The sequence below is a fragment of the Leptidea sinapis genome, chromosome 13 (assembly GCF_905404315.1).
Source record: "Leptidea sinapis chromosome 13, ilLepSina1.1, whole genome shotgun sequence".
NCBI classification, from domain to species: domain Eukaryota; kingdom Metazoa; phylum Arthropoda; class Insecta; order Lepidoptera; family Pieridae; genus Leptidea; species Leptidea sinapis.
Window position 1 is genome coordinate 5,068,749 of NC_066277.1, and position 27,793 is coordinate 5,096,541.

At 34.6% G+C, this 27,793-nt stretch overlaps 1 protein-coding gene across 1 annotated transcript; it reads left to right on the forward strand.

The window, feature by feature from the left end:
* On the forward strand, positions 1–27,168 carry LOC126967389 (alpha-tocopherol transfer protein-like). Its single transcript, XM_050811833.1, has 8 exons — positions 1–121; positions 10,370–10,518; positions 14,522–14,681; positions 17,080–17,138; positions 20,107–20,303; positions 22,248–22,358; positions 25,583–25,685; positions 26,974–27,168. The coding sequence occupies exons 2-8, from the start codon at positions 10,371–10,373 to the stop codon at positions 27,123–27,125; spliced, it is 930 nt and encodes a 309-aa protein (XP_050667790.1). The 5' UTR covers positions 1–121; position 10,370; the 3' UTR covers positions 27,126–27,168.
* Positions 27,169–27,793: the final 625 nt, after the last annotated feature.

Consider the following 27,793-nt stretch of genomic DNA (forward strand, 5'->3'; position numbering starts at 1 on the left):
GTCGACATTCGCGACACCGCGTATTCAATGTCGCAACCTTATCAAGGTACAAGACGAAGGAAAAACTGTTAGTACACGATTACCTTCCACTGTGACTGAACGAGCTCTGTGAACGATAAAGGTATTTAATATTTATTTATTTTGCAATTTTAAGAGTTATCCAAAATATTACTGCTTTAAATTAGCTAGGTTATACTTTAATATAATATATTTGTCTAGTAGAGATAATAGATTTCATTAAATAGTTTTCAGAAAATTTATTGAGGTAAGGCGTTACTTTAGGGAAATCCATAATGTTTTGAGTTTTCTTTAGTGTTTATTCCGCCAATATTTGTCTCGTGCTAGAGTTTGGCGAGTCAACATCTCCTGAGTATGCCTCGTGTAGAGTCGAAACACGTGTCGAATTGTTTAAGGACACAATATTATATTGGCAGAATTAACACTAAAGAAAACTCAAAATATTTGGATAAATAGTTTTAATTTTTTTTAAAGGTATTTTAAGGTAAGCGGCTTTTTTATAAAATGTTATGCTTAATTTTGTATTTACTATTTCAAATTAATGTTTTTGTAGAAAGATAAATTCATATTAATTTTTTTATAGATGTATTTAATTACAATAGTTGTAATATTTTAAAATGTCACCCGGAAAATGTTGCTAATGTTAAATTATGTTAATTTTCTGTTATAATTAATATAATTATTGCGGAAAACTATCATTTAAAAGACTGGCCTCTATTTTTTTTTTTTTAATTAATTTAAAAAGTTTTATTTATATAATTTAACATTTTTCATTTAAACTCTCTAGTTTTAAACTACAAAAGGCGCCCGCGTCAATTTGCTGGAATATTTTTTTCGTTTTATTTCAATTAATGTGACTTTTTTGTGTGTTATAGTTAATTTCGTGAAAAAACATAAGATACGAGAAGCTAGTACCAAAGTATATGTTATTACTGAATATAAATTCCAATAGCCATGACTGACATTAGTGTGAACAAATAAACATAGAACTTAAAAAACTATATTATACTCTTTGCTCATTGAAAATATAATAATAATATATATAAACTAGCTGACCCGACAGACGTTGTTATGTATATAATAAATAAAATAATGTTTTTATATGAATTTGTCAATAATATATCATAACATCAAAAATTACTTCGTAAAATATGCACCCTGCTGTCTAAATGAAATTGTTTCACAGCAGAACTGGCAAACCGTGCGTCAATAAATTCTCTCATAGAAATTATGTATGGACACATCAAAGGAAAAACAAATTTGTTGTTTTTATTTAATTTAGCAGCATTTTACTATTTATTCACCTTTTAAACCTTCCCTGGACTTCCACAAATAATTCAAGACCTAAATTGGCCAAATCGGTCCAGCCGTTCTCGAGTTTTAGCGAGACTAACGAACAGCAATTCATTTTATATATATAGATAGAATTAAATAAATAATTGGAGTGTATGTTTGTAATATTGAAATAAACGTTATTTACTACATGTATATGAATATATTTACGGTACATACACACAACAAATTAACATTTTTTACAATTTTTGTCTGCCTGTCTGTCTGTTTATTCCGGCTAATCTCTGAAATGGCTCGACCGATTTTGACGGGACTTTTATTGACAGATAGCTCGTGTTATGGAGTAACTAAGGCTACGTATAGAAAAATTCTTTTATTCTAGGAAAATAAAGTAATGTTGCAATGTCCAAGAAACGGAATGACTCTAAATAACATTTATATGGCAAAACATCGTCTGCCAGTTCAGCTATTATAATATATGTAATATTCAGTGTCCTGATGTTTGTTCCCAGTGAACTCCTAAACTTATGAACAGATTTTTAAGGAGGATTACTTCATGGAGTGCAGTTTAGTCCAACTTGAGAGATAGGAGTTTTTATTTCGATTTGGGACCCATAATTATTTTTGTTTCCAATATTTATTTTTGCATGGACATATTTTCTTTGAAGCAATTTCATTATAATAGGGAGCATATTTTACGAAATAATTCTTGATGTCATGAAATATTATTTACAAATTCATAAAAAGACTGTATTTTATTTATTATGTACAGAACAACGTCTGTCGGGTCAGCTAGTTTATTTGTAAATTTTGAGATTTCTGCCACTCCACTGGTCTATATTAATGTAGAAATGCAAGGAGTCTTTGCTAGTACGTATGGACCAACTACGAAAGCCACATGACCTCATTCCAATTCTAGCCTTATTTTGTTATGTGGAATTGCTATTTTCCTTTGAGCTTATAATAGAACAAAATTCCGTTAAATTCTGTACAAATTAGAACAATGACAATGGTATGTGGGCGTACAAAAGTTACGGAAAAAGGACCCGCGCCCTTTTTCCGACTTCAGTCGTTATCGGCCGCCGACGTGATAGTGAAGTACCTACGCAGTATAACACAACCACCGAAAGTATTATATCATAACAGATTATATTTAATTTTTACAAAACTATATGAATTTAAAGTAAAACCGTTATATCTAGAGTGATTTTTTGGTATTCAAAGTCAGTTCGGGCCTTAAGCAGTTTTGTTACTGATTCCCAGGTTATTTTATACTAGCGACCCGCTCCGGCTTCATCAGTATAAAATATTACCATTGCGCCCATTCTTCTCAGGCCTGAGGCATTCATTTTGGAATGGGTGGTAGTTTTTTGACTTTCAATAAGTGATGTCACATCGTATTTTGAATAAAAATATTTGAATTTGAATTTGAATTTGAAGGATCTTTGTGAAGTTCACCAGCGTACGATAGGCTTAAATGTGTTTCACTACCCTAATTCTTTGCCAAATAGGCGCACAGTAGTCTTAGAATTGAGTAAAATAGCTCATTTTTAGCCAGCTATCAACCAGATTGGTTTGGTAATCTAGTGTTTGCTTGAATAGAGCACCTTCTCAAAGTCATCCTAGATTATAAAAGTGCATTTGAATATATTGTAAGGCCCTCGCTTAATCCCCAGTACTGTTTGCTCTGAATCTTTACCCCCTTATTCATAATGGTCCGCTAACTTTAAACATGCGCTAAGAAGTGTTCGTTCTCATTCTGACTTAGGTCAATAGAAGAAGACAGAGTGAGAATTAGCAATGATTTAAGTTAGCAGACTATTATGAATAAGGGGGTATGTCATTAGCTGAAAAAATGATTAAAATCGATCCAGTAGTTTTGATTTATTCATGAGTGCCCGTGGCCCGCACGCGTTTAATTTAGAGTAAAACAATTCTTCTTGCCCTAAACCATGAAGATTTCCTGCTATCTGTAGACCTTTTCAATGTGTACAATACTTAGTACATTATTTTGATAAATCTCGTAGGGTTCAACCTGCGTTTGCAATGTAACTGGAAAAAATTTAATTATTTACGACATCACATTAGAAACCTCAAAAATAACAGTATTTCTTCACTATTTAATAGATGTTATTATACATATGAACCTTCCTCTTTAATCATTCTATCTATTAAAAAAAACCGCATCAAAATCCGTTGCGTAGTTTTAAAGATTTAAGCATACTTATGGACAGAGAAAGCGTCTTTGTTTTATAGTATGTAGTGATATGGTATTACCCGGAAATTAGTAACGAAACTACCTAATAAATAAAAATCTGAAAGGACAATTAACTCTCGTACTAATGATCTCTCTTTTCAAAGTGTTTGTATGAGGTAGGATAGTAAATGTGAATATTAATATTGACTTACTGCATACACGTATGTATATACTTTTATAATAAAGTCCCAGCCACTTTTCAGGCATTATCTATAAGTTTAAATGTTTTAATAAAAAATGCCCCTGTCGTAAATCCTACTACTCCACAGCTGAATATCTTAGAGATCCGACAATCTGGGACTAGATTATGATTATTTTACAGCAATAGCAATGACAGTAGAATATTTCATTAAAAAAAGAGAAAAAAAAGAATGCTGGGACAGTTTCTTGCGTCACTTCTTCCCTCTCAGTTTATTTCTATTTGTTTCCGAAGCGGTAGTAGTATCTAGTATATTAGAAATGACATCAAAGAGAATTCTAAGGGAATCAATTTTGAGAAAATATGTATATATATTTATGCCTTTTTTTTTAATTCAGATGCAGGATTGATTGAGGGTTGATATAAAATCTGGATTCCAAACAATTTTAAATTAGAGGAAGTACATTAGAAGCGGCCGTTTGTAGTCTGTTGATTGCTGACATAAACAAATTGAAAATACTATTTGCTAACTTGCGTATAAAAAATAATTACCCTAAAGTATGAAAATTACTGAATCCTTACTAATAATAAAAATATGAATATGAATGTATTTGTGGCGCTGTCAAGCCTGTCTTGCGATGTCCAGCATACATAAAATACTTTACATCGTTAATTTAACTATCAAAATTTTACTTATACCTAAATGAAGGACAAACTTAAAGAAAACATCATATTTAAAATACTTTGTAAGGCCCTTAAATACTGGCAAGCCATATCGACTTAATATTACGAACAGATCGAATTGCATCACCGACATTTACGTCAAAATGCAAAACCCGCATCACGTTGACGTCTGGCATTCTACAACCGCGCGTTTTACAAGAAAATAATTTTCTTGCCTCGCACAGCCACTTTCTAGGATCAATTACCGTCTGCTGTTTTCCCGAACCGTCACGACTTAGGGACCTTCAAGAAAAGAGCATACTTCCACACTCTTGACACCTGTTGTTGTGGATGTCCGTGGGTGGTTGCCTCACCACTCCCCATCCCGTTAGCTTCATGCCTGTTTGCCTCCTCTTATATAAAATAAAGGTACCGAAGGATGACCTTCGTCTCAGGCAGCCAGTTACATAATATGTATTGCTTAGATAATATATTCGTCTAGATAGAGTCTCTTTCTGTAAGACAACCGATAAAAATAGGCCAGTAATATTAGATTAGTGTGCGTGACAACTTACGTCTTACACTCGCGATGTATGACACTTTGTGTTAGTGTGCGTGAATTGTTCAAAATAGTTCTAAAGTCTATATTTTTCGACGTTTTCACAGCTGTCATAGTCTATGTAGACGTATTAATGATCTACGATATATTGTATTTCAAATTAATCTAATGACGTAAGCGCTTATACTATTATCTGTGTCTATTATGGTACAAGACTCATTAAAAGTCTGCGTCAAATACGTGATTTACTGTACTACTATTTTTTTTTATGAAAATAAGGGACGAAACTAGCAGGACGTTCAGCTGACGGTAATTGATACGCCCTGCCCATTACGATTCAATGCCGCTCAAGATTCTTAAAAAGCCCACAAGTTCTGAGCGGCACTAAAATTGCGCTCGTCACCTTGATACATAAGATGTTGAGTCTCATTTGCCCAGTAATTTCACTAGCTACGGCGCTTTCAGACCGAAACACAGTAATGTTTACACATTACTGCTTCACGGTAGAAATAGGCGTCGTTGTGGTACCCATAAAACTAGCGAGCACTCAGGGCTTTGCCTGCGAAGGTTTCCTTTACGTGACAACTTGACGTTTGGGTTATGGAACTTTAACATGTCACATAAGTAACATGTAGGTGAAAATCCTATCAAATAACTTAACTCATTTCATTCTGAACAAATTGGATTCAAATAAACATTAAATTTTACGACGAGCTTTCCGTATCATCAAACAAACCTCAAAAATATTTCAAACTGTGATTTAAGGCGCGGTCATACTTCAATATCCACTAAAATTGGTTTCTTAGAGGGTAGATTACAACATAACGCAATAAAAATATTCCTACGCAATAAATACATTACAAAAAGAAGGACTTTAAGAAAAATTTGAACTGAATAGAATGTTTATACATAAATTGAAATGGCCAATAAAAAATTTGGAAGTTGCTTCCCAAAAATAAACTTTGGAATTTAAAATCTCTGAATTTTCAGCGATAACAACATTCTTTCTTTAAAGAATTTAATAGAATTAGTATTTTTTCTAAAACTTAAACCGAAAAATTATTCAATTTAATATGTATATTTTGAATAAACAAAAGAAAACCAGTAAAATAAATGCCCATTTGCAGCTTAGCGTCATGATCAACTCAAAAATTGTACTATTGGTTGTAGCGTTTACAATCCAAGTCAGTCCGCGCCTTAAATGTGCACGTTACAAATATTACAATTATCGTATGAAGTTCCTTATCGCTCATCGCTTGTTTCGACAGCACATGTCTGAATGACTGTAGCATGCTTGATATCATCATAAGATTTTAGAGATGTGAACTTTAAAGAGAAGCGACAGGTTAATATGACGACGTTGTTTCAAATGTTTACATTTTATATGAGACATAAATAAAATTTGAAAACAAAATTTTATAAACGATGCGGGACACGAACCCGCGACCTCAGGCGTTCTGTGCGAGCGCTCCTCAACTGAACCGACCGTTCGAGTGGCGCATCGTTGATAAAATTTTGTTTTCAAATTTTCTTTGTGTAATTCATCCCAGAAATGGGAGTTATCACCTTAAAAACATAACGAATTGTTTAGAAAATCTAATTAGTATGAGATAGAGTTTTATTGAATGAGATTGAATGTGCCTATGCAATCAATATCATTTTACAACGTTTATATATGACATCCCTACTAATATTATAAATGTGAATGTGAGTTTGTATGTTACGCTTTCACGCCTAAACCACTGAACCGATTTTGATGTAATTTAGTACAAGGATAGACCAGAGCAAGCTCTCAAGCCTTTTCCAAGGAAAAGGATATTCTTCTTCGTCGGATTACTCTTGACAGAGCAGTCGTGGTCACGTCGAACGACAAACGATTCTACGCCAGTTATCCCTGGCTGTTGCTTCTGTAGAACTTGTTTTGAGGGGAGTATTGTTTAGGGCTTTGATCTGGTCTGTCCAGCGCATATGGGAGCGTCTACCTATTGACCTTCTGCACGACTGAAAATGAAAAAGGGTACCTTTTACCGCGAATAAAAGGCTTGGCGGGTTGAAATAGGGGGTGGAAGTTTGTATGAAAGTTCGTCATAATCGAAGATAACACCATGAAACATTGTATTTAGGCACTCGATAAGAAATTAATAAATATATGTGGAGAATTTTTTAATTTAGACCTGTGTGGGGATGAAAGTTCTATAGTTAGTAGCTTATGAAATTGTATTAATCACAGCAGTTTGTAGTGTATTATTTGCAAAGTGAGTATATTGAAAAAAAATGCTGGCCAAAGTAACAATTGCACGCGCGCGAATTCGCGGGTAAAAGATAGTTATATTATAAATTAAAATGAATGTGCCTATAAAATTATAATTAATGTACGATTGTCATTAATTTAAGTTTGGATGTATATCTTTTTTAGTATGGTATATAATATAATTGTAACAGAATTTAAAACATAAATTGAGTTTGTATTCCAGTATAAGTTTGTATACTTTATGGGTTAGAATAAGAGCACCTGTTAAGGCTGGGGACCGACCCAATGGCCTTGAGGAAACGAGCGGAGCTAGGTTACCTATCGACATAAATTATTCAGAATAAGAAGCACTTATTAGTAATAAAAATAATATTTGTGATAAAAATATATTAATTTATATCGCTGTTTCTGTTGTTAATAAATATTATATATGGAAAAAATCTTAATTTTTTAAAATTTCATCTATTCTATAAATTTACTACTACTTTTATATAGGTAAGTATATTTTTATAATCGCTATTAAAATGCTCGCATAATACTTATAACTTTTAACAGTGCATTTGGATAAATGCATCTACTGTACTCAATAACTCTTCTGATTTTTATTAATTTACATTAATTATTTGGACTTACTCGTGTAATGCATTGAATATTTGAGTACTTTCACTGTAAGCTGTAAATATTGATTAAAAAAAGTGACAATGAGTTTCTTGCCACTTCTTCTCATTAAAGCTCAACCTTTTTCGAAGTGGTGGCAAATTAAAAAAGAAAAAACATGACTTATGACTATCATTTCAGCAGGTCATTTTATTGACTTAGTTATATAAAGTGATTCTTTTCATTTGGTTCTTCCTTCTTCGAGTAACTTCTTCCATAATAAATCTTATTTTTTAAAAAAAGCTCACAAATGAATATTTAAAATACAAGAATATTACGTTTAACGCTATAACGCTTAAATATGTTTAAAAAAAATTAAGAGCTCAATATTAATTTGAAGAGCTACTTTACTTGTAAAACGGTTAAAGAATTTATTTCTCATAAGAATTTACAAATTCACTTTTAGAGAAAACAATTTTATAACTTAAATATTAAAGTAAATGCCGCTAAGCTTAGTTTAAATATAGTTAATAAAAATAAAGATAAAATATCTTAGAACATAAAATTTTATCAAAAAAAAAAAAACAAGCGACTTTATAAACACTATTCCAAAACAATAGATATAATGTGCACTAAAAAGTATAAAAATAATTGCGTATTCTTATACAATCTAATTAATTAATCTAATTCTAGTTACGATTATTGTCATTTTTGGAATCGGTGTCCTTCCCCTGCGACTCGCTCTCGCCTCTCTCCTCCTCACGACTCAAGCACATCTCACATATAGCTATGTGTGTAGTGACAAGCCTATCTTGAATAACACAGACTCCAAAAATGACAATAATTGTAACTAAAATTAGATTAATTAATTAGATTGTATAAAAATACGCAATTATTTTTATACTTTTTAGTGCATATTATATATATATTGTTTTGGAATAGTGTTTTTGGAGTCGGTTTTTTTTTTATTTTATTTAGTGAATTTGAAGTACACTAACCAACAATTTGTCTAAATATGTGTAGATATACTAAATTATATATATAAATATAAAGATATACTATACAATGCAGCAATAAAAAAATCTTAAAATAAATGTAAATTTATCATCCACATACGTATAGCAAATTTAGGACTTTTATGGTTTTCTCATGGATGCCACTGTCAGATCTGGACCAAATTACAATGTGACCACACGGGAAGCACCAGCTTTTAAATAAAAAAAGAATTATCAAAATCGATTCACCCAGTCAAAAGTTTTGAGGTAACAAAGATAAAAAAGATCCGATGAGTTGAGAACCTCCTCCTTTTAGAAGTCGGTTAACAAACGCACCAAAGAGACTTAAAATGATATGGTTGGTCATGTAAATTGTTAAGATAGCGCGGAAAGTAAATGATCAAATAAATACATTTAAAGCGGTTGAAACCTCTTTGCTGTAAAATTGTGTTGTGGTCGTTGGTATACCTCTAATGGAGCGGCCAAATATAGAAACTCGTCTAGTTATTGCAACACTCAATTTCTAGACGTTGCACGTACAAATCCTGTTTTAGAAGTATTTTAATGTTGACTTACAATTCGCCAATAGACAAATATAAGGAAATCTTGACATAATATTATTACGATGTTTTTTTATTATAAATTTATGGCTAGAGATTTTGTATGTGACGTTATTAGCTAATTAATATTAAGGCATAAATTCATCTACACTTACAATTTCAAACATTCACTAGTACAGTTAAGGTTAATCATAGACTTACTAGCTAGTTAACCAGTGGGCGGCTCCTTTGCACCGGATGCCGGCTAGATTATGGGTACCACAACGGCGCCTATTTCTGCCGTGAAACAGTAATGTGTAAGCAGTTCTGTGTTTCGGTCTTAAGGGCAAATGAGATTGACATCTTATGTCTCAAGGTGACAAGCGCAGTTGTAGTGCCCCTCAGAATTTTTGGGTTTCATAATAATCCTGAGTGGCACTGCATTGTAATGGGCAGGGCGTATTAATTATCATCAGCTGAACGTCCTGCTCGCCTCGTCCCCTATTTTCATAAAATAAAAGTACACCTAGTTAATAAATCATTTATTTTATATATAGATATCTTATTGCTCAGCAACCAGCCTAGCAAAACTTTAGAGAGTTTAGAGTAAGAGTAGAAAAAAGTGATTCACTCGATTGTATGAAACGTGCAGTAACAGATGACGGCTATAATCTTGTAAAAAACGGAGATAGCTGCAATACACCACGCTATAAGCAACTTTTCGCTTTCTAACTTAGTTGGACTATACTTCGTCGCCCTATTGTAATTACTATAAGTTCATATTAAACTTAATTTAAATTTTTACTTAGGCAGTCCCGTCTCTTATTACGTAGTATTTATATCCTCTTTGCTCAGCAACCACTATAGTTACAGACCCCCCATAATATGTACTTGGAAAGGTATTGATGAGAAAAGCTTAACGTCGTTTTTTTTTTAGTTTGAGTATCTAGGTGGTCGGGATCAAAAGATATTCAGTTTCAAAAAAATTCAATGAGAAATAGCTTAACCAGGCATGCATGTATGGGATCTAAGTTTATTGTATATTTTTTAATTTCCAGAATGACAGCAGCAACACTCGTTCAGCCAAGCGGTGAGCTGTGGAAGAAGATACGCGTGGAACTTAACGAGGATGTTAACACAAGGGATCGAGATCTGCAGCACATTAAGGAATGGCTGAGGAAGCAGCCACATCTGCCTGATGAGTGGGGTCAGTGAATCCATGCAATGCTAAACCCTCGCATTTGTAGATTATACAACACATTCACGTTATTTTTACATAATAGTTTTGTTTTTAATAGGGCATACATTAAGGTAAAAATCACTTATTGAAAGTCAAAAACTGCCAACCATTCCAAAAAGAATGCCTCAGACCTGCGAAGAATGGGCGCAAGAAACTCAGCGGGCTTTTTATTTTCATCAAAAAATATGTTTACAAAGTAATAATATTGTACACTTAAACTTATTATTTAATATCCTGAGGGCGGTCGCTCCATTCCCAATCTGTGGAATCATTAAGAAATATTTTTCATTACTATGTCTTGATTGATTTCGGTATCGTATTGGAGTCGCGATGTGATGTGACTATATATAGTACTAGCTGACCCGGCAAACGTTGTTTTGCCCTATAAATTATTGTTAGAGTTAGACCGTTTCTTGGACATTGCTTTATTTTTCAAAGATAAACGTAGCCTAAGTTACTCCTTATTACATCAGCTACCTGCCAATAAAAGTCGCCGGATTAGCCGGAACAAACAGACAGACAGACAGACAGACAAACAAAAATTGTAAAAAATGTTATTTTGCTGTATGTACCGTATATGTATTCATAATATACATTTAGTAAAAAACGGTTATTTCAATATTACAAACAGACATTCCAATTTTATTTAAATGTATAGATAATTCACACAATATTTTTATAAATTATAGCCTATATGTTATTCTGGTGTGTAAGCTATATTATTGCAAAGTTTCATCAAACTCCATTCACTAGTGTTTGCGTTAAAGAATTTCAAACATACATCCAGACATACAAACTTTCACATTTATAATATTAGTAGGATTGGTGTAAGTCGCCACCAAACTCAAATAAACTTTATTCAATTTGGTTTAAACTAAGCGCTTTTAAATCGTCACTTCAATTATTTCTTTTAAATTACTGAACCTACCCTACCTTCATAAAAATTCGTGAGAAGAAGATAAAGAAACTCAACGGCCACTATTTTTAATCAAATAGAGTATTTTACAATTGCTGTAATATACATAATAAATTAGTTTGTAAGATGCTGCATATATGAGTCGTGTTTAAATTATATAAATTATTTCATAAGAAGTAATAAAGACTTTACTGTATAAATATAAATTCTTTTTAGAGCTTGAGCTCATTGTTTGTGTAAGAATGCTTAGTTATCCTGATGGTCGTGTGTAAACCAGTGAGACAGGTTCAGCACTTGGCTTGTTCGAGTAACCTACACACCAGAAAATAGGATCATCATGCAATGTAGCCTGTAATATAATTCTCCTTTTATAACAATGACAGTACAATCTGTATATATATATACATATATATATATGTAAGAGATTTTCACGTATATAGTCACTCATCACGATATCTCTGGAACCATAAGGCGTAGAGACTTGAAATTTGGTAGGAATATTCCTTTCGCCGAGTAGAGGTCAACTAAGAACCGATTTGACAAAATTCCACCCGCAAGAGTTTTTTTTTTATTATGAACAGGACAACGTCTGTCGGGTCAGCTAGTATTGTATATTTTATTGAAAAGAGCGCAAAAAAAGAAAGCTGGTAGAGTTCCTTTCGCTGCTTCTTCATTTATCTTATCGCAATTTGTTAACAAAGCGGTGCTAGTGTTAGAAATGACATCAAAAAGAATTCTAAAGGAATCAATTTTGAGAAAATTTAATGCCTTTTCTGCCTTTTTTATTTCTCTCTATATTCTCACTCGAGCAATAGTACCGAGAGACCGGAGGAGACAAAGGTCGGAACTATTTACGCTGAGTAGGTTAAAAGATCATTTATTCTCATTAAAAATATATAAACAGTTACCAACATGAGAACAATTTTTGCAAATAATAATCTATGAATCGTCCGTTTCATTATCATAGATATAAAATTGACTGTATAATGTATGTAATAAGGGAAGTGTCATTTGGCTGAACACAGATAAATTAAAAGATGATATTGACACTATATTCTAAGATTAAAAGTGACTGCATCTTTGGTATAATCTGAGTAACTTAAAATTCAAATTCAATTGAAATTCAAATATTTTTAATCAAAAGAGGATCTAAAATCACTTATTGAACGTAAAAAATTACCACCCATTCCTAAAGGTATGACTCAGACCTGAGATGAACAGGAGCAACAAACTCAGCGGGCTTCTTTTTTTTTATAAAAATATGGTTACAATGTGAAATAGTACAACAAAGTCTATTATTTAATGGCCTGTGGATGGTTGCTCTATACCCAGAGAAGACCTTGTGGTATCATTAAGTCATTTATGTTTTAGTAACCTTTACCACCCAATCGTTTTTTAGCAATTCTTTTGAATTTCAATGACTCAATGATTTATTAAGTCCTAGGCTATAAATAGCGCGAATAGCCCTCTTCTACAGTACAAAGATGTTTTTTTTTTATGAAAATAAGGGACGAGACGATAAGAACGTTCAGGTGATGGTAATTGATATGCCCTAGCCATTACTATGCAGTACCGCTCAGGATTCTTGAAAAAAACATAAATTCTGAGCGGCTCTACAATTGCGCTCGTCACCTTGAGACATAAGGTGTTAAGTCTCATTTGCCCAGTAATTTCACTAGCTACGTCGCCCTTCAGACCGAAACACAGTAATGTTTACACATTACTGCTTCACGGCAGAAATAGGCACCGTTGTGGTACCCATAATCTAGCCGGTTCCTGTGCAAAGCAGCCTCCATAACTAAAGTAAACTCTGTAGTTGCGCCGTATCTCCGTCGGTAGCATCAATTAACTCTGCAAGAACGTATTTCACGAACAGTTTAACTATCATAATATTATGTATTCGCTTTTTTATCTCATTGTCTATAACGTAGACATAAATTATTATTTGTTTCTTTGTCAGGAAACGGATGTACATATTTGGACCATGTACGTCGTTGACATTTCAACATACCTGCGTCACAGTATTGTTATGATTTGTTGGGGCAATGTACCATATTATTATACCAGGATAAATGAGAGTAGGTCTCACTTGATGGTTTGCAATCACCACCATCAATACTGACTTTCACACTATAGCCATGTCGTATCAACCTGAAAACATTGAGGAAAAAATTCGTACTGCTTATGCATTTCTCTTCACATTAAAATTCGGTTGACATGTGGTACGATGCATCTTATGACGGCAGGGATCAGGTTTATTAGCCGGCTAGATTATGGGTAACGGCGCATATTTTAGCCCTGAAGCAGTAATGTGTAAGCATTATTGTGTTTCGGTCTGAAGAGACCGACGTAGCTAGTTAAATTACTGGGCAAATGAGACTTTTATTTCGATTTCAAACATTTTATATTCAAGGTGACGAGCGCAATTGTATTGCCGCTGAGAGTTTTTAAGGAATCCTGAGAAGCACTGCAGTACAATGGACAGGGCGTATCAATTACCATCAGCTGAATGTCCTGTTCGTCTCGTCTCATTTGGTAACGAGCCCAATTGTGATGCCAGAGAGAATTGGTTTTCAATCACCAATCGCCGCACGACATTATAATAGGACAGGGGGTAACACTTACCATCAAATATTGCTCGATTCCCCGGTTTTCATAAAAATCTCTTAAAACTCAAGCTCCGAGTTATAATATTAGAAAAGCTTGATTAGATTTCTTAAAGTTTCATTAATTTATTTTTTTTTTTAAATAAGGGTCGGGACAGGACATTCTGCTGATGATAATTAGTATGCCATGCCCATTACAATGCAGTGCCGCTCAGGATTCTTGAAAAACCTAAAAAATTCTGAGCGGCACTACAATTGTGCTCGTCACCTTGAGACATAAGATGTTAAGTCTCATTTCACTAGCTACGGCACCTTTCAGACCGAAACACAGTATTCCTAACTCATAACTGCTTCACGGCAGAAATAGGCGCCGTTGTGGTCCCCATAATCTAACCGGCATCAAAGGAGCCTCCCACTGGTATTGTCATATATTTTTAAACTGTTACAGATGAGGGACGCATCATGACATTTCTACGAGGTTGCAGTTTCTCCTTAGAGAAGTGCAAACGTAAACTCGACATGTATTTCACAATGCGCGCCGCTTGTCCGGAGTTCTTTTCAAACAGAGATATTAGCCGTCCCGACCTTGCCGCTCTTATAACCAAAGTGTAAGTATCCAATCGAGCATACCAATATGCACTTATCAACTATTGTAAATAGCAGAGTTTTTGAGGTGACAACGTCTTATAATTCGATAGAGCCGGCTGCACGCACGAAAAAACATGACTCATGCGGCGTTACCTCGCTCTGAGGCGTTCCATGTAAGGCTTGAAGTGCAAGCGAGAGCGCGGAACGAGCGACAAAGAAGCACAATCGGGCTTTGCGTTCGGCAGCGTTCGACATCCGACAATTACTCAACGCACATTTATACTTGTAAAAACTATTAAATTGTAAAAAAAATTGACATAATTGTATTTATGCGTACAAATAAATCTAACTTGATCAATTTCATTGTGATTTCCAATTACCTCCTTCTCTATATACATACAAATCTATTAAACAAATGAAATTAAAACTTTCTTTTGAAAAATGCTACCATTACATCAGTATTTTCTTAAGACGTTGTCACGTTCAACTATCGTCAGTAAACCGATTTTACAGACAACCAATTTTTTTGAAGTAAAATTACAACAATACAATATTGTATATTTGATTAAAATGAGCGCAAAAGAAGTGCTGGGAGAGTTACTTGCGCCGCTTCTTCTCCCTCAGAGCGCCATTTGTTTCCGAAGCGGTAGTAGTATTAGAAATGACATCAAAAAGATTGTAAAAGAATCAATTTCAAGGAAATAGATTGTTTCATATACTTTTAGAAAGAGAGTTTTAAGCAAAATGTATATCTTTATATATAATGAAAATGGTTTTTGTTTGAGGCTCAATCATGCCTAGGCCACTGATCGTATCGACATGAAACTACAACCATTCGATGCGAATTTTATCCTAGACAGTTTATGGCTACTTGTTTTTCAAATTCCAACGTTCCTTCCTTTTAAAATTCATCCAGCGAAGCGTGCGGGAACGGCTAGTCTAACTATATATAAGGTGATCATTTTTTTTATGTTAAAAGTAGTAGAAATTCTCAACAATGCACAGGTAGGTATTGATTCGGAAGAAATATAAACTAACCAAAGTAAAATTAAATCTGCTAATTGCACAAGTTCAAGTTTCAGTTCAAGTTTTCATTCGTAAATACTATTAGACTACATACAAACTTAACGTAACAATACAATCTTCTATGTATATATATACAGGATGGTTTTTTAGAGCAGGACGGTGATGGCCAAGTCGGAAACTACGAAATTTAGAGGAAAGTCGTGAAAGGAGTCATGCCTTCGACTTATAAGAAACCAATAACAGCACATTTAGTTTTTCGGAAATCGACCCGAATGATTTTTCAAAAAAAAATACACCTGTATTATTGAACCACCAAGGATCAATCATTGCAAAGAAAATTTAAAGAAGTAAATATGCAGTTATTGGTTTCTTTTAAATCGAGAGCATGACTCCTTTCATCTCTAAGTCTCGTAGTTTTCGACTTGGCCATCACCGCCCTTCTCACAAAACCATCCTGTATAATGAGATTGGTCTTTGCTTGCAATCACGCCTAAACCACTGATCGTATCGATATGAAACTACCACATTTCGATGCGAAATTTATCCTAGATGGTTTATGGCTACTAATATTTCGAATTTCAACGTTCTGTCATTAATTTATTTCCGTTTAAAATTCGCCCAGCGAATCAGGCGGGAACGGCTAGTTAACTTATAAATTAATTGTATGAGTAGAAGGAGCGCTCAGTGAGACCTTTTAAGTTTATATTATTTAAAAGTGTTAAAATTTGAGACGCTTGAGATATAGTCCGGGAGTTTATTACAAACCCGAAGGCTCAAAGCGTGTTTAGAGCGGAATGTTTTTTCCAGGCTATGTGGGACTGCATTTAGACGATTCGCGTGCCGCAGCTGGTACTGGCTCGTGTCGCCTCTTTTTTTATACTGGTGTAACGGCCGTTCTTAATATACTGCCTACAGATAGAGATAAATTACTACCTCCTACTGTCAGTAATTAGCTGTCAATAATCTGAAGCTGTCCCATTATACCCGAAAAGTCATTCTTATCGCCTTATATTGGACGCGTGAATTGCAATTTCCATACAAACTTTTATCGCTGGTAAACTATACGTTATCCCATTGACAGACAGCGTGTACGGATAAGGTGAGTTACCGTCGATAAGTTTATTGGGACAGAAAAGTCAATGATAGTTACGATTTTTATCTCAAGTAGGAGATACAATGAATATTTGGAACGACCGGGCCGTAAGTGAGCTCGGGCGTATGTGTAGTATCTTTTAACTGACAGCTGGGTGTAGGTGATTCCCACTCAAAGAAGCCAGTAACCGCATAATGGACCGCACATCAATCAATCAAATACTAAAAAAAATACTTTGTCCTGGAGTAACACACTCCAATCCAATTGCTTAATAAATTTAATTTTGATTCACTTATCAGGCAAGGAGCCCCACTCCCAGGACTGACACCGAATGGACGTCGAGTCACAATTTGTAGAGGTATGAACAAGTATATTATATTAGATATATATTATAAAGAGGAAATGTTTCTGTTTTTGTAGGTATGTTTGTAATGTCCCACAAAAACTACTAGACCGATTTCAAAAGTTCTTTCACCATTAGAAAGTTGCTTCTTCACTGAGTGACATAGGCTATATTACATTTAAAAAAAATTAGGGATCCCTAATAATAAATGCAATTATATAACCCATAAAAAAGATTGCAAAAATTTGTCATCGCGTGCGCTGCGGAATCTATTGATGATATAACAAAAAATGTTCTACAATATTAAAGAGCGTATCAATATTTACAAAACAGTCCGCGATACCATGATATGTCCAACTAATGTAGTTATGCTAAAGTAATTTCTTTTTTATATATTATAAATTTATGAAAAGCCGACAATAACGAAACCATAATATTATTCATACCTTTGTTTGTATTCTTGTAAATAAGGCACTCCGCCTTGTCCTCGTCAACGAGGGCCGGCAGAAGACCCGGTCTGTCCAGGGGAGGCATTACTGTTTAAACGCGCGAGGCAGCTTCTAGAACGCCACGTGCGTGGGCTTCAGATTGCTGAGCAAGCGGTTCATTTATCACTCGCTGTAGAAAGGGGAGGTGACGCCTAGTCTCGATACAAAATAATAAATAAATATTGAAATAAAAATACGGTGGGTTATCTGATGACAACTTATATTATATAAGTTTTCAACGGCTTAGATGAATATTTTGATTTCATGTTTTAATTGCGTCAAAAAACAAAGACATAGGACCATTTTATGATGATTTTAAGACCAATCTTTGGAATTATTTTCTATCGAGCCGATTTTGTACAATTATGTATCGAGTCAGTCCACAGTCTTTGAAATAAGATGAATTATAACATATATATTTTTGATGTACTAGAACAATTAGTTTGTCTTAAAAAACTCTTTAAATAACATGAATTTCAACAAGATTAGGTCTTGTCAGCCTCTTAAAATGGTACCAATCGACTCCTGAGATACAGAAAGTTCGGCGGCTATCTCTCTCAAATTTGAATGAGTCACTATTTCCTTCACTTCTGCGATCTTAACTTCAGTTGTAGACGCTGATGGTCTACCGAGCGAGGCAAATCTTCCATCACATCTCGACCGCTTTCTGAACGCTTTTGTACCACTCATTTGTTTATGTAATCCTTGTCCCATAAAATGATATTTTTAAAGACCGTTTTAATACCTGTACAATACATTTTAAATTATTAAAATCGGACATTCTATTCAATAGATTTAACGAATTTAAAATTGTCAATCTAAAACAAATAATGCAATAATTAAATAATAACTAAGTGAAATGAAACTTTTATGTTAACAAAAATAAATCTATAGTTCGACTTAATAGACTTTCCACTACCACGAGATCGGTATAAATCGGTAGAAACTGCGAGACATTGCTAATATTAGATAAAATAGTTTTAAATTTGGAATAACTTTACTTCGCGCTTATTAATAACGTAGTGTATGTTATAGCTAGTGAGAACTGGCAACGTCGCATTAGGTGCATCATAGTTTGCAAAGCGTAATAAAGCGCCTGATCATATTTCAGAGCAAAATTATTTCGAGGAAAAATTTTGTAACATTTTAACAGGCGCAAGTACAATAAATATAGTTACACAATAAAAGTACAAGCTTTAAGAATAACTCTTCTGAGTTTCGTACTAAACAACGCATTTGTTTACCGAGAAAAAACTTGTTTAACTACAATGAAGAATGGCAGTTTCAGTTCTTGGATTCTTGTATATAATATTTGTATTTTAACCCTGATGTTGTTGATGGCACGCCTGTTGTACGACCAAAATTGTCATATTGTATATAATCATAAACAGTAAGCTCTATACAGTGTCACATTCACTAGCAGCGGTTTTCACTAACCTATATATCCTTAGTCTTATTAGAGATAAGTCAAATCTATCCTTTTACGCTTACTTACATTTCAATAACCTATCGACATAAAGCATTGGACTATAACTATCTGGACATAACTATGGATAGATAAGATCTTGTCATTAAACGGTGACAGCAATATATCCGTAACTAGAGATACGTTATTAGTAAACGGCTGTAGGTCAGTAGAATAATTAAAAAAGCGACGCTACAACAGCATAATGAAACTCTCTAAGAAAAATGCGATTCACTCGATTGTATGAAACGTGCAGTCATTGATAGATTGACAGATGACGGCTATAATCTTGTAAGAAACGGAGTTAGCCGAAGTCCACTACGTTCTACGCAACTGTTCGCTTTCAAACTTAGCCGGATTATACTTCTTAGCCAATCGCCATACTGTAATTACTATAATTTTAAACTTATGACTGCACGTTTCATACTAAACAAAATTTCAATGTTTTCTCAGGCAGGCCCACCTCTTATTAAGTAGTATTTACATCCTCTTTGCGCGATATCTTGATACATCCAACAGACAGAGCACGTTTTTCCCGTTCAATGTCTTCGAGTTAATAATTCAGTTTATTAAAGTGAAACTTTTATTACATCGTCTCAAACTTTTTCGTCTGTTTGTGCATGTCGCGTGACGGGCGGGTGGCACATAGCACGTATATATGTCTACTGTGCCTATAGTTGGCAGCAGCTCACCGTGCAGTGTATAGACTATTACTCATTTGTGCCAGTGCTTCACGCTATTTTGTTTGTTTTTCTCAGTGTTTAATGTAAATGTTGTTATTTATTAAAGTGAAACTTTTATTTGCTTTTCGTAAACAACGACACAGCTAGTGGAAAATTATTCCAAAAATTTTTAGTTTAATGTCTATAATATAAAAAAAAGTTTCACTTTTACCGTGGTTTCATAAAACCGCACAATCCTTTAAGGACAACTACGACAGAGCGAGAACATGCGACTTAAAAAGGGTATACAAAGAACTAGGTATTCTTACCAAAACTATTTCTTTTTATGTTTGTATTTTCAATTACAGGATTAGACATGAATATTGACAGCAATCAAATAAATGACGTCTTCAAAATAGCTCTTATGATCGGAGATGTAAGACTCAAAGAAGAGAAAGAGGGAGTCGGTGGAGATATCTATGTACTGGATGCCTCTGTTGTGACTCCTGCTCATTTGAGCAGAGTATCACCTTCAGCTGTCAAGAAATTCCTGATTTGTGTGCAGGTGGGTTTGTTAAGAGTCTGTTGTCAGCAGGGACGTGAATTTAGAAGAAAGTAAGGTAGGCACTGTGGGTTCAAGTAGTCGAAGTTGAGCTTTGGAATATGAAATGTAAGTAATTTAGTATCTAGCGTAAGGAAAAAAATTATAGGTATGAGGGTGGTAAATAAGAGTTTATTTATAAAATAACGCAACCAAATTAAACTAAATTAACTTTAACACTAGTACTATATTTATTTAGGTTCATAACGAAGTAAGTATTGCCTAATTGCCTATATGACAAGCACGCCCCTGGTTGACAGTCGATTTTGGAGGACGTGACGAAAAAACATGTGTTCTTACATCATGGAAGTTAAACTATAAGAATCTGATGATAAAATTATTACTATCAAGATATCATTTACTTTATATTTATAATTTTTTTTTGTAACCTTCATTTCAACATTCATTTTATTTCCATTATGGCGCGGACTGACTTGGATTGTAAACGCTACTCCAATAGTACAATTTTTGAGTTGATCGTGACGCTAAGCTGCAAATGGGCATTTATTTTGTTTATTCAAAATATACATATTAAATTGAATAATTGTTCGGTTTAAGTTTTAGAAAAATACTAATTCTATTAAATTCTTTAAAGAAATAATGTTGTTATCGCTGAAAATTCAGAGATTTAAAATTCCAAAGTTTATTTTTGGGAAGCAACTTCCAAATTTTTTATTGGACATTTCAATTTATATATAAACATTCTATTCGGTTCAAATTTCCTTAAGTCCTTCTTTTTGTAATGTATTTTTTGCGTAGGAATATTTTCATTGCGTTATGTTGTAATCGACCCTCTAAGAAACCAATTTTAGTGGATATTGAGGTATGACCGCGCCTCAAGCAGAGATCATATTATATACGTCTTGATAGACTATGACAGCTGTGACTACGTCAAAAATAATTGAGTGTAGTACTAAACTCTATTTTGAGCAATTCACGCACACTAAACTAGTATTCCTGGCCTGTTTTATCGGTTATCTAACAGCAAGAGACCTATTTCTAGTCGTATAAATTATCTAACGGCCGTTCCCAATCTCTATCTCCAGTTGAGGCCTAATTGAGATAAAAATCGTAACTATCGTTACCTTTTAATTAAATTAAATGTGTCAATCTGTTAATTTAATTAATGTTGTAAATATTTAAATAAACTTATCGACGGTAACTCACCTTATCCGTACACGGTGTGCGTCAATGGGAGGACGTATAGCTTACCAGCGATAGAAGTTTGTATGGAAATTGCAATTCACGCGTCCCAATGCAAGGCGATAAGAATGAGTTATCGGGTATATTGGAACAGCTTCAGATTATTAACAGCTTATTACTGACAGTAGAAGGTAGTAATTTATCTCTATCTGTCTATAGTATATTGGGAACGGCCGTAAGCCATTAAGTTTTCACTGCATATCGCTGACATTTATATGATGTTCAAAAATGAATCTATTTATATTATTCTTCTCTCTGGGTAAGCCGACATTCAACAGTTTGTGTGAAGGCACATATTTAATAATTAACCTTCCCCCCACACCCCTTTACCAATATCATATTTCTTAGACCTTGCGTCGTATTTGTTCGAATCATCAAACACTATAAAATTAACAAGTCAATTTCCTAATATGCAAATATTGGGGTTGAGCAGGTCATCAACTGTAAAGTAGATCCTGTAGATGAAGCCACAATCTAAGCGATAATATAAGACAACGATATATCAAGGTTTATGAACTTTATATCACTCAAACGGTTGACTCATTGGAAGAGCGCTCGCACGGAAACAGAGGTCGGGGGTTCGAGTTCCGCATCATTCATAAATTTAGTTTTAAAATTAATTTGTGTAATTAATTCCAGAAGTGGTGAGGGTTATCATTTAAAAAAAATAACATTCTATGAAATACTTTTGTCTATATATTTCAGGAAGCGACTCCAATAAAGTTGAAGGAAGTTCATGTTGTCAATACATCACCAATCATTGAAGCCATGGTCAACTTCGTGAAACCTTTCCTTAAGGATAAGATCAAGAAAAGGGTATTAATTTAATTTTAAATATCAACACACTATTTTTATTTATTTACTAGCTAGTGCCCGCGACATCGTCCGCGTAGATAAAGGGTTCTTAAAAATAATAAGCAAGTTTCGAATTGAAGATTATCTCAAAAATCTTTGAAATAAACGGACACGCACAAACAAATCATTTGAAACTTTTTATAAGCTACACCTGGTTTTTTTTCTTTTAGAGGTGCTCCTAGAAAGTATTAAGTAACTGAGCACATATTAATCAATTTTGTACTGAAGCACTTAATAGTCATTGCTAATAATTTTAGAGCAGGCGATATTTTGTAGTTTGGTATCGGAGAAGATGAATGTAAATAGATTGGCTGCAAAAATATTTAAAGCTAATATGGAAAGTTGTTCGATGGCCTCTATACAGTTTTCCAAGGAGTAGATCTCAAAATGAACATGGACAAGACGACGATCATGTCCAATGTCCATGTCGCACCTACTCCCATAACAATTGGGAACTATACTCTCGACAAATTTTCGACAAGTACGTATACCTCGGACAAACAATCCAGTTAGGCAGGTCCAATTTCGGAAAAGTGGTCATACGTCGAATCCAACTCGGATAGGCACTGTTCGGGAAATTCCGTAAAATCTTCTCGTCCCAAATACCACAGTGTCTGAAGACGGAGGTTTTCAACCAGTGTGTGTTGCCAGTGATGACTTACGGTACGCAGACGTGGTCGCTAACTATGGGCATTATGAGAAATCTCATGGTTGCTCAGAGGGCAATGGAGAGGGCTATGCTCGGAGTTTCCCTACGAGATCGAATCAGAATGCGGAGATCCGTAGGAGAACCAAAGTTACCGACATCAAAAAGAATTCTAATGGAATCAATTTTGAGAAAATAAATGCCTTTTATGCCTTTTACCGACATAGTCCAAATGATTGCGATACTGAAGTGGCAGTGGGCACGGCACATAGTTTGACGGACATATGGCCGGTGGGGCAGTAAAGTCCTCGAACGGCAACCACGTACAGGAAGACCCAGTGTTGGTAGGCCCCCAACAAGATGGACCGACGATCTGGTCAAGATCGCCGGAATACGTTGGATGAGGGCAGCGCAAGACCGAAAGTACTAAAAGGATTCAGGTCAAATGTAACAAGAATTCAGAGAATCTCGCATAAAAGGGTGGATGCGATCAGAGGTTGCCTGGAAACGATTTCGGGACCGTAATATTACTCTGTGGCTGAGATATTATAGAGCGTACTAATACTTTGCTCAGACTTTACTTACGTTAAACTTAGCTGAGTGTGATATAACGCGAACTCGACTTTTGAATTGGACTGTCTTGGCATAAGCTTAACATAATTTCAGCTGTTAAATGACTATCGGCTATTCCCGATATTCAATCTATCTCCGGTTGTGGCCTACTTGAGTTAAAAATCGTAACTACCGTTGAATTTATCGACGGTAACTCATCTTATCCGTACACACTGCCTGTCAATGGGAGGACGTATAGCTTACCAGCGATAGAAGTTTGTATGGAAACTGAAATTCACGCGTCCCAATACAAGGCGATAAGAATGACTTATCGGGTATATTGGAACAGCTTCAGATTATTAACAGCTAATTACTGACAGTAGAAGGTAGTAATTTATCTCTATCTGTCTATAGTATATTGGGAACGGCCGTATAAAAACGAAATCAAAGATGCTAAGGTAACACTCGGCTAACGTAAACTTATGTAAGCAAAGTCTCAGTACACTCTACAGATCTGAGACTGTATCTTTTGCTTATTCCTCTAGGAGAGAGTCATACCATAGAGATCTAGATAGGTGCTATTAGTTTATGTGAAGACCAATGTAAATATTAATATACCTTTATTGTAATTATAGTAAAATAAAGCTGAAAACGCGAGCGACATCTTACCCAGATAAACCCTTTAGGGGTTTTCGTGGTATTTAGATATAGAAATTTTATTGTATGAACAATAAATTAAAAAAAAAGTGCCAAAACTGATTAATATCAGTTTTGAGTAATCTCAACATCGGTAATCTAATAATCAAATGAACATAAGACTTCAAATTATGTGAGTCCCGCACGTAAGGATTGTGACTATTCGGGCGTATACCAGTTTGCTTGGAATACAAGAACAGCATACCTATACAAGGATAATTCATTTCTCGAGCAATATGATGCAATAGCAACAGTGATTTTCATTATTATATCTCTAGAAATAAGGGATTGCTTGTAAGGCTTCATAAGATACATAATAGCTTTAAGGGTAAACGTATACACTTCTCTAATAAAGTCCTATCCACTATTCAGGCATTATATATAAAAAATTAATTGTTCACTCAGATGAATCATTGAGTGATCGGACAGCCTGGGACTAGATTATGATTATTTTATAGCAATAGCAATGATAGTACAAAATTGTATAGCTCATTAAAAAGAGCACATAAAAAGAATGCTGGGAGACTTCTCTCTCAGAGCGCCATTTGTTCAAACGGTAGTAGTATCTAGTATAGGTATTAGAAATGACATCAAAAAGAATTCTATAGAAATTTTGAGAAAATAAGTGCCTTTTATGCCTTTAACCTTCTTTTTTGGGTATGTTGTTGCGATATCGACCAGCCCCTTTTAATAAATCCTTAATATCTGTGATGTTTGCTCGACATCGTTATTACTTAAATATATTACTAGAAAAAAAAACGAATACTAATGTTTTAAAAAAATCGTAGACATTTATTTGTAATGCAGTTTTATAACTGACAAAGAGGCCCATCACTTCCTGGCACCCGTTCTTTTTCAGGTGTAGATATATATTTTCGAATTGGTGATAGATTTTGACTTTTAACGTGAGGTTTTAAAAATGCTTATTTGTGTAAAACTATTCGAGTTTGCATTAGATTAGCTTTTTTTATGAAAATATGGTACAAGACGAGCAGGACGTTCAACAGATGGCATTTGATACGCCCTGTCATAATCGACAATGGTATTACCATGCAGTGCCGCTCAAGACTATTGAAAAACCCAAAAATTGTGAGCGGCACTACAAATGCGCTCGTCACCTTGAGACATAAGATGTCAAGTCTCACTTGCCCAGTAATTGCACAAGCTACGGCGCCCTTCAGACCGAAACACAGTAATGCTTACCATTGGTGCAAAGGAGCCTCCCACTGCTTTATTTAACCCTATTATACTGTCACTATTGTCCTATAAATATATCATAAATTGTTCACAGATTTTTATTCATTCGGACATCAATGAGTTGACCAAGTACATTCCCAAAGAAATGATTCCTGAAGAGTACGGAGGCAATGGCGGCTCCTTGGATGATATTAATGGTTAGTGATGACTTAACGAAGACAGAAGTGGTCGCTATGGGCCTAATAATAAAGCTCATGTTCGCTCAGAGGGAAATGGAGAAAGCTATGCTTGGAATTTCTCTGCGAGGTTGAATCAGAAATGAGGAGATCCGTAGGAGAACCAAAGTCACTGACATATCCCAAATGATTGGGAAACGAGTGGCAGTGGGCAGAGCGCATACTTCGACGGACTGATGGCCGGTGGGGTAGAAAAGTTCTCGTATAAGACGCAAGGGAGAATGTTTGACTGTTTATCCTGAGTTGGTTACTAATGATTAGTTATATACTCCATTGTTTATGTTTAAATAACAAAAAAATAAGCACTGATTAATCTTTATCTATATTTTGTAAGACGTAGTATTGGCAGGCCCCCCACAATAAGGACCGACGATCTGGCCAAGATTGTACAATATTGTATATTTTTATTGAAAAGAGCGCAAAAAAAGAATGCTGGGAGTGTTTCTTGCGCCGCTTCTTCTCACTCAGAGCGCCATTTGTTTCCGAAGCGGTAGTAGTATCTAGTAGTTATTAGAAATGACATCAAAAAGAATTCTAAAGGAATCAATTTTGAGAAAATAAATGCCTTTTATGCCTTTTTATGGCTGGAATATGTTTAATGAGGGCAGCGCAGGACCGATCCTCGTGGAGACCTTTTTGGGGAGGCCTTTGTCCAGCAGTCGAAGTGTTAGAGCTGATGATGATGTTTAAATTTCATGCTAGATGGTTACAGAGAAACCTAGAATAGATAAGAATTAGAAATAGATTTACTTACCACAGGGTCAATACCATACCATATTGGATCAACACTTGGTAAACATCATGAAGTTACATCAGTCCGTAAAGATTGACATGGGGAGAAGAACTGTTAAGAAACTTCCAGCCCATCTTTTAAATCATATAACAACTGTGCCTTCTTAATAAAATATTTTAGGTTGCCTGCGCAGAAACTGACATATAGTTAGGCTAGGACGGGCAGGACGTTCAGCTGATGGTAATTGATACGACCTGCCCATCTAAATGCCGCCAAGTGCCGCTCAGGATTCTTGCATTACCCAAATATTCTGAGCGGCACTACAATTGTATAAGACTGTATGCGATGTTAAGTCTCATTTGCACAGTAATTTCGACGCCCTTCAGACCGGAACATAATAATGCTCACACATTACTGCTTCACGGCAAAAATTGGCGCCGTAATGGTACCCATAATCTAGCCGGCCTCCTGGGCAAATAAGACTCACTGGTACTTAAAAATAAGTTAAAATTACAGATGCTTGGAGGAAGAAGCTGGAAGAATACACTGCGTGGTTTAAGAGTGAAGAGTCAGTGAAAGCCAACGAGGCGCTGCGACCAGGGAAACCCACTAACTACGATGAGCTCTTTGGTATCGACGGCTCTTTCAGACAACTGACTATAGATTAGGAAAAATGATCTGTAAAATATTATTATGTAATAAATAAATATGGTATATCACATTAAAATTGTATTTCTTATACGTTTTTTGATACGGTTGTAATCCTATTATCCTATCCTATTAATTATATCCTATTAATATTTTAAATGTGAAAGTTTGTATGTCTGGATGTATGTTTGAACTTCTTTAACGCAAACACTACTGAATGGATTTTGATGAAACTTTGCAATAATATAGCTTACACACCAGAATAACATATAGGCTATAATTTATAAAAAGATTGTGTGAATTATGTATACATTGAAATCAAATTGGAGTGTCTGTTTGTAATATTGAATTAACCGTTTTTTACTAAATGTATATTATGAATACATAAACGATACACCAAAATAATTTTTTTTACAATTTTTGTCTGTCTGTCTGTCTGTTTGTTCCGTCTAATCCGGCGACTTTTATTGGCAGGTAGCTGATGTAATAAGTATAACGGTATAACTATAACCGGTATAACTCTAAAAATAATTTATATAGCAAAACAACGTTTGCCGGGTCAGCTAGTATTATATAAATTAGTAGATATTATTGTTTGAAAGGTCACGTAGAATGGGAATTTTCGCGAGTGTTATAAAATTCAATACTTTACCAACCCATTACCGGAAAGAATCTCCACATTGCCATA

Coding starts and splice junctions, on each gene's coding strand:
- LOC126967389 (XM_050811833.1), top strand. CDS start 10,371: ATGACAGCAGCAACACTCGTTCAGCCAAGCGGTGAGCTGTGGAAGAAG. Junction 17,139..20,106: donor TCGAGTCACAATTTGTAGAG/GTATGAACAAGT, acceptor TTTCAATTACAG/GATTAGACATGAATATTGAC. Junction 22,359..25,582: donor AGGATAAGATCAAGAAAAGG/GTATTAATTTAA, acceptor AATTGTTCACAG/ATTTTTATTCATTCGGACAT.